At 32.4% G+C, this 8,366-nt stretch overlaps 1 protein-coding gene across 1 annotated transcript; it reads left to right on the top strand.

The window, feature by feature from the left end:
- The first annotated feature begins 7,067 nt into the window (after positions 1–7,067).
- LOC142640246 (protein FAR1-RELATED SEQUENCE 5-like) lies at positions 7,068–8,366 on the top strand. Its single transcript, XM_075814321.1, has 2 exons — positions 7,068–7,547; positions 7,743–8,366. The coding sequence occupies exons 1-2, from the start codon at positions 7,068–7,070 to the stop codon at positions 8,364–8,366; spliced, it is 1,104 nt and encodes a 367-aa protein (XP_075670436.1).

Raw genomic sequence — 8,366 nt, 5'->3', positions numbered from 1 at the left:
GGGTTTATTATACACACTGCAGTGAGATATGAATTTAATGAAATCTGTTTATTAATGATTTATCATACACACTGCATTGTGATATGAATTTAATATGTTTTTTTCAATATTGATGACGGATGCTTGATTGGATTTTTTTATTCTATAGAAAAAGAAATTTTTTACTAGTGAAAGAGAGAATAATTTAATCTCATAAATTACAAAACACTCTCAGATCACTCTCAACTCTCAAGCTACCTCTCGATCCACGACACTGCCGACACACTCCCCTCCTTCACTCTCAACTCTCAAGCTACCTCTCGATCCCAAGAAGGTAACTTTATTGTATTTTTTTTCATCTGGGTTGCTAAATTTTAAGAATTGAGTATGTGGGTTTTTGTTTATTGCATTGAATTTGATTTAGTGGTTTTGGTGTGTTGTTGTGTATTTGGGAGGTCAGATCTCAGAGTATCAAATTAATTTTGAGAAAAAGCAAGTTCTTTGCAAGTTCCACGTTGGAATCTTTTGGCATAATTCATTAACCTGCAGAAAAGTCACTATAAGAATAGAGTCCCTTTTGGAAAAACTTATTTAGCTGAATTTGACAACTTTTTGCTGAAAGTATTGTAGATAAAGCTAAAAACTAGCTGAAATAGTACAATAGTAATTTTGAATAGTACCAAAAAGTGCAATATGACTCATGAATAGCAGCAAAAATAAGCTAAAGAATAAAAAAAAGCTACATTTTTCAGCCAATGCCAATCGCAACCTTAATGATTCAACATGAGAGGTCATGTTTGTAGTATTGGCTTTATTCAATGACAAAAGTTATTTGTATTGTTATTTTTTTTTTTTTGTTGATATGTACTGTTTCCTAGGTTCTTATGCTAATTGGGGTAGAATACCATAAGAGAGAGCCTTTTTCCTTGAGAAAAACTATAACTCTTATTCTCTCATTTCCATATCTTTCAAAGCTTTGATTGAGATTTCGTAACCACCATTCTCTCACCTATACACAAAACTAGTGAGTGATTGAATGGCATTGGATACTTGAGAAGCCATAATCAAAATCCAAATCCTTTGGTGGCTTTCCATTGGCGGCTCAACGGTGATAACTCCGGGAAGTTAAGTGAAGAAATGGATTGTGAAGTTGGTTGCTAGCTGGAGTTTGGAGGACTCAAGTACACAGGAAGTTAGGGGAGAGGTTTATAGGCTTGGAGGGTTTATAGTCATCCATGTACTATAACTTTTCAATAGGTAGTTAGGGGAGAGGTTTTCGGTTTTTACACCCGAGGCTTGGGTTTTCCTCTTTCTATACACTTTTTGGTGTTTAGTGTGCTTTGCATGTTTTTCTCTTTATTTCCTTTACATTGCTATATTGCCATGACTTGTATAGTGTAGTATGTTTGTTTGGAAATTTACTAAGTCATTTACTCTTGGACTATATTCAATTAGTTTAGTGTTAAAAGCAACTTAGCCATAAAAGCTTGTGTTAAGGGTTCTAAATATTTTGCAAAGATTAATATTACATATTTCACAAAAAATTAACTTAATTGTAACGTGAACCTACAAATACAACTAGGGGTGTTCACAGTGCGGTGTGGTTTTGGGCCATTTTTAGCACCGTACTTTGCAGTGCGGTTTAGCTAAAATTATAATTGCACTGCACCTTATTTTTGCGGTCACATGTGCGGTGCAGTGCAGTTTAAAATTTAGCCAAAACCATAATCACACCGCACCTCATTTTTGCGGTCATATGTGCGGTGCGGTGTATAAGATGCGGTATGAATGGTTAAAAGTTGATATATTTTTCAAATTTTGGGCTTTTTCTACCCAGCCCAAAACTAATTTTTCCCTTTGTTTTGGTCAAAATTTTAAACTATTGAGCTAGTTTTTCTTTATTTTGGATTGACTTTCCTAATCAACACTTGCTAGGGTTATCAAACTATTTTTTTTTTTTGAAAATTAGGTTTATTAATCTATTAATAATATATTTAATATTAAAAATAATTAAATATATTAATATATAGAGAGGGTATGGTGCGGTGCGATTTGTGTGGTTTTCTTAGTATAAAACCGCAAACTGCACTACGCCATGCGGTGCGGTGCAAGTATGCCATTTTGCTAGCAGTCTTGGTGCGGTTTTTGTGGTTTGTGCAGTTTATGCGGTTTGGTAAACACCCCTAAATACAACGCTTCCATAGATCAGAGGACAAAATTTTAGCACGACATAACTTTGTATAAATCAAAGAAAAGCACGGTATAATGAAATTTTTGTGGTTTAATTCATACTTATAGTTAAAACTTAAAACTTCAAAGTTTAAACATCAAACCTTACTTCTATGTCCTGCTATTCAGCTATGACTCAAAAAGTCTACGGAATGCAGGACAACATGTTCAATTCCTTTTGGAAGGGTTAGGCTTATTTCTAGTATTTTTTTAACTGGAATTTTCTTTTGTTTAAATGAGAGATGTCACGTTACCCATTAATTAAATAAAAGGTGGAGATTAAAACTCATTATCACTTGTTATTTTATATTTAAAACAAAAAGAAATGTCCAGTTAAAAAAGTACTAGAGGTAAGCCAAACTCCTTTTGAAAATCCGATTGAAATATTCCCACGATTCCACCATTAAGAAAAAAAAAGAAAAGAAAAAAAAGAAAAAGAAAAACAAAGTAAGAATAGTATTTAATATTCCGGCAACATTGCTTTCTATAGGATTGGTACATAAGATGAGGGATAGAATTAAGAACTTTGAGTTTTGATTCTTCTAACATCTTCTCTTCTTTTTTATTTTTTTTTTATTTTTTTTTTATGAATATTCTTCTAACATCTCTAGAAGATCCTAAAAGTATAATCTTATTAAATTACATAGTTTAAAGTAACAAATTGCTTTCTTAACGGCTTTTTATATTTTCAATATTAAAACTTTTAAAAAAATGCTCTAAAGGTACCTATTAAAAAGACTCTTTTTATATATTTTGAAAATTTTATTTAAACATAGATAAATGCAATACATCATGAGCAAGAAAACTCTCAATAATATATAATGTTTCTTCAATCCAAGTACTAAAAAAAAAGAAGAAGACCAATGACATGCTGAGCTAATCCATGCATAACTTGTTGTATATATAGGTATATACATGGATAGGTTGTTATAATGATGTTTAAGTTTGGAGAGTGCTGTTTCATAAAGTCAATAAAGTGAAAATTCAAATTCAAATTTTGGAATTTTCTAAGCGAAAATTCGAAATTTAGTATTTTTCGATCAGTTGAAACTTTTACTCGATTGATCGAAATGGTAAGAAAATCTATCATGGAGTCTCTGCCTGTTTTAATTGATGCTCGATTCCTGTTCGATCTATCGAAAAGAGCATTTGATAGATCGAAAGGATCTCTCGACTGATTGAAACTCGTAAAACTAAATTTTCTGTAGAATTTTCTAGTGAGTGTTCTGAAAGTTTGAAGAGATTCCAAGCCTTGTGCACGGTTTTATGAAAAAATTTAACTTTCCATATGTGTTTTTTGATAAAATATAACCATATGGGTGTAAATATAGAGAAACACAAGAAATCCTATGGTTATTTTCCAGAATTACTATCTGTAGAACCCAACAACTTAGTTGTATCCTAGTGACAAATTTGTAATAACCCTTTAGCAACAAGAGTGTGGGGGGCAGGGGGGCAAATATTGTCTAATGATAGCAATTCCATGCCTCCAAGTTATCTATTTCTATTTATTCTTTTGTATTATTCTTGTTCTTCCTTTATTACTTTGAGTACTATTCCCAACATAACCTTGTAACTGTCGTGTATGTTATAATACATGGTGTTTCCTATATCATAATTGCTTAATTGATATATGTTATACATTGTAGAAATGATATCACTTATAAAATGTCATCACTAATTTTAGGTGAATTACATGAGGTTTTTTAATTAAATTCAAACATATTCTTGTATTGAATTGATTGTTTTTGAAAAATATAATTTTTTTAATATATATATATATATATATATTATTGGTTATTACAACTATGTATTTGAACTTAGTTAAGATATCTATGGCATGCATCTAAAAAATTTGTCTTGTTGTTAATTGAAATCAATCCATCTAACTCTAAAAGTGTAGCCAAAAGTCATGTGGCTCAACGGGTTGTTACATATTAGTGTAATGGAAACATTAAAGGTTCAAAACGCCCCTCCCCCCCCCCCCCCAATATTGACCCAAAAAAAAAAAAAGGTTAAAATGTAAATTGTATTCTTTATGTTTGATTGAAATTTATTTTCAATTCTCTAAATTTTACTTTCATTCAGTTGAGTTTTCCAAGTTTCTAATTTATTTAATTTAGGTATGTTGTTCAATTTATGTTAAAAATTTGCAATTATTTTATTATTATTTTCACACGAAAAAAATCTATAAAATCAATTGAGTAAATTTCATAATTGAGGATTTAATTGAATGAAAGTAAAATTTTAAAAAATAAAAATAAATTTTAGTCAATTTTAAAGGGTAAAATTTACATTTTAGCTAGGAAAAGAAATTCGCATATATCGGTAGCATTTATTCAACAGCCCATGTATAAGTTTCCCACACAATTAATGAGTTGATTAATGATTTTAACTCATCTTAGCTAAATATCTAATTCAATAATAATAATAATAATAATAATAATAATAATAATAATAATAATAATTGTAGGGGTATTGGGCCCAGTAATTTATGAAGGATGGCCCAACGAAGTCTTTTGGGATAGAAACCCAAATCCGAAGACATCAAAATGATCTTGGAGTATCTAAATGCCCAAATACGTCCGAGGAGTAGATTTGTCCTCGGATTGTTAAGCCGAGGACATAGGAAGAGAAGTTTAGTGTCCCCGGGTTATGTTATAAAGAATCCTACGACTATGGGAATACACAGTACACGTGGAGGACAATAGAAAGAGCGGTGGAATATCTAAAGTAAAGCTACTACCACCGCCCATACATTAAAAGCTCTGTAATTGATACGCTGACTGTATAGATGGAAGGATGGGACCTGAGCATGGAGCTTGGAACTTGGTCCCTAATCCCAGCGGGCTTTAGGGAAGAATGGATGGGACAAGTATCCGAAATCAGGATTGCAACCATAAAGTGGAAGATGATGAAGAGAAGGAAAGGAATATAAATAGATGGGAAGACATACGAGGAAGGGAGGGGCTTTTTCAGGAAGAAAAAGAGCCAATAGTATATGATAATCAATATTTGTATCCAAACTTAAGGAAATACTATTATAAATTATCCTCGGATTTCGTCCGAGGAGTAATTCTCAGTCTTACTCTTGCAAACAACTCTTTAATTTGTCCCATTGGGCCCAAAGCCCGTTCTTTCCCTTATTGTCTAGACCATTCTTGAAATCTAGATTACAAACCCATCCTCTACAAGTTTATTGTAAAGAAAGGCCTTTCAAGCCCATCTACCTCCAGTCATAGTTTGGGAATTTGAATTGTGTCCTTACAATAATAATAATAATAATAATAATAATAATAATAATAATAATAATAATAATAATAATAATAATAATAATAATAATAATCTCACCTCATAATTGTTCTCTTAAAAAAAAATCTCACCTCATCATGCCCAAGGATCCGGATCCTCTCCATTTCCCTTTGAAATGGAGAGGGTCCATTTCATGGTGGGGATTTATTTGAACATCATCAAGGGTCACAAACCTGCCACCTCATTTAAAATGTAAACATAAACTTAACTATGGTTAAAAGACTTAAACTAGAGAGTTACAAAACCTACTGGAAAACAAAAAACACCTTTTAGGAGGGAAAAGATTGGCAGTCCATGCACAAAATAGAGCCACATCTCTGTTAACTCAACTGGACAAGCTACTGGAAAACAAAAAAAAAACTTTGAGGAGGGAAAACTGAAAACCAAACGTGCACATCTCTGTTAACTCATCTCTGTTTTTTGTAGATTGGTTCAAAGAAAAAGTTCAAAGCACATCTTGTTTCTATCTTGCCAAAACAGAGGTATATCAATAAAACTTGTTTATGCTTATCTTATTTGATGTTTGATCATTTTTTTTGCATTTATATTGTTGTCTTAGTGAGTTTATATTGTTGTTTTGGTGGCTGGATGTAAGTTAGAGTCTATCTGAATTTTTATTTTTAATTTTTTGAGATAAAGATTGAATCTTTATAATGGCTGGATGATTCTTGGAGTCCATCTCATTTTTTTGCATTTATATTGTTGTCTTGGTGAGTTTATATTGTTGTTTGTTGTCTTGGTGAGTTTATATGGAGAGGATCCGGATCCTGCCTTAGAATGGGGTCACAAGACAGCTTCTTTGATAGCCTTTAACTTCTTTTTTTAATTCTTGGCTAAACATATTAATAAAAAGATATAAAGAAAGGTGAATGGGAAAGTTCAGCCCACGAGCCTTGTTTCATGATCCAATCATACCCTCAACTTGTGAGCCCATGCCAATATTACTCAAAAAACGCCCTATTGCTTGTGCCCACAAATGTGTCTGCAACTACCAAACCAAACCGCCTCTCTTATGGAATTTATAGAAAATTAAAAATATATATATATTAAAGAAGATTGGGATGTGGTTGAGAAAGGGGCTTATTGCTATAAGATTGGCATAGTGAAAGCATAATAATATATTATATGCATGGTTGGAATTAAAATGAGTAGAAGTTAGATACAATATATGTATGGTTTATTTTTATAATATAAAAGGAGGAAAAAAAAAAAAAAAAGCACACCGAAAGTCCTAAGGTGGGAAAACAGAACTAAAACCAAAGTGAGGATGCAATAATGAAGGGTGTTATGCACTTGAGAGCAAGGATTTATTTGAACATCATCAAGGGTCACAAACCTGCCACCTCATTTAAAATGTAAACATAAACTTAACTATGCTTATCTTATTTGATGTTTGATCATTTTTCTGCATTTATATTGTTGTCTTCGTGAGTTTATATTGTTGTTTTGGTGGCTGGATGCAAGTTAGAGTCTATTTGAATTTGAATTTTTAATTTTTTGAGATAAAAATTGAATCTTTATATTGTTTTTTTTTTCTAGGGATAGCGATGGGAATACATGTTCCTTCTAATGTGCCCATGGAATCTACCCCGTTTAAAGGGATGGAGTTTGAAGCAGATGAGATTGCATATGATTTTTATAATGAATATGGCAGAAAAGCTAGTTTTAGTATTAGAAAAGAGTATGTAAATAAATGTGAAAAGACTGGAGTGGTTACTTCAAGGAGATTTGTGTGCGCGAAGGAGGGAGTTCGAGGCAAAGACAAGAGAGATCAGAATATAAAGAATCCACGAGCAGAAACAAGATGTGGTTGTGAAGCACGTTTGGTTATTATACTTAATCGAGATAGTAAAAAATATGTGGTGAATGAATTTATTGCTGAGCATAACCACTATCTCCACCTCGCATCAACTGTGCACATGATGCCATCACAACGGAAAGTAGCTGCAACTCATGCTATTGAAATTGATTTGGCACATGAATCGGGATTAAGATTAAAGCAATCTTATGAGCTTCTTAGTAAGCAAGTTGGTGGATATGATAATCTTGGTTTTACCAAGCAAGATCATAAAAACTATTTACGCACTAAGCGATAGAGAGACGTGGAGCATGGGGAAGCAGCTAGCTTGGGAAGATATTTCAGTCGTCAACTTAAGAAAAATCCTTCATATTATTTCGCTACTTAATTGGATTGTGAAGAGTTGATTACTAATATCTTTTAGGCCGATGCAAGAATGATCATTAACTATAGCCACTTCGGTGATGTAATAACATTTGATACAACGTATAGTAAAAATAGAGATGCAAGGCCACTTGGAGTATTTTTGGGTCTCAATCACCATAGAGAAACTGTTATATTTGGAGGTGCACTTTTATATGATGAAACGATTGAATCTTTTGTATGGTTATTTGAGACCTTCTTAGAAGCAATGTCTGAAAAGAAGCCAATCACTATTTTCATAGATCAAGATGTAGCAATGTCAGCTGCAATAAAAGTAGTTATGCCTAAGACATATCATGCATTGTGTAGTTGGCATATGTGGCAGAATGTTGAGAAACACTTGGGTCATTTACTAAAAAATGAGTCTCAATTTAACAATGATTTCTTAGCATGTATCTATGAGTATGATGGTGAAGATGAGTTTCTTACATCTTGGAATGAAATGTTGGGTAAGTACGATGTTCGTGAAAATAAATGGCTAATTGATCTATTTAAATTGAAGGAAAAATGGGCCCAAGCATACGTTAAGAGAACTTTCACTGCAGGAATGAAGACAACCCAGCTTATTGAGAGTTTCAATGCTGACTTGAAGGATTGTTTGCGTACTGATTTTAATATAGTATAG

Source organism: Castanea sativa, chromosome 6 (genome assembly GCF_040712315.1).
Source record: "Castanea sativa cultivar Marrone di Chiusa Pesio chromosome 6, ASM4071231v1".
Lineage (NCBI taxonomy): Eukaryota > Viridiplantae > Streptophyta > Magnoliopsida > Fagales > Fagaceae > Castanea > Castanea sativa.
Note: the sequence above shows the minus strand (reverse complement) of the source record. Positions and strands in the feature narration are given on the sequence as shown.

Excerpts from the sequence above, each read along its gene's own strand:
- LOC142640246 (XM_075814321.1), top strand. The coding sequence starts at position 7,068 with ATGGGAATACATGTTCCTTCTAATGTGCCCATGGAATCTACCCCGTTT. Across the intron at positions 7,548-7,742 it reads ATGAGCTTCTTAGTAAGCAA|GCCGATGCAAGAATGATCAT; the intron begins GTTGGTGGATAT and ends AATATCTTTTAG.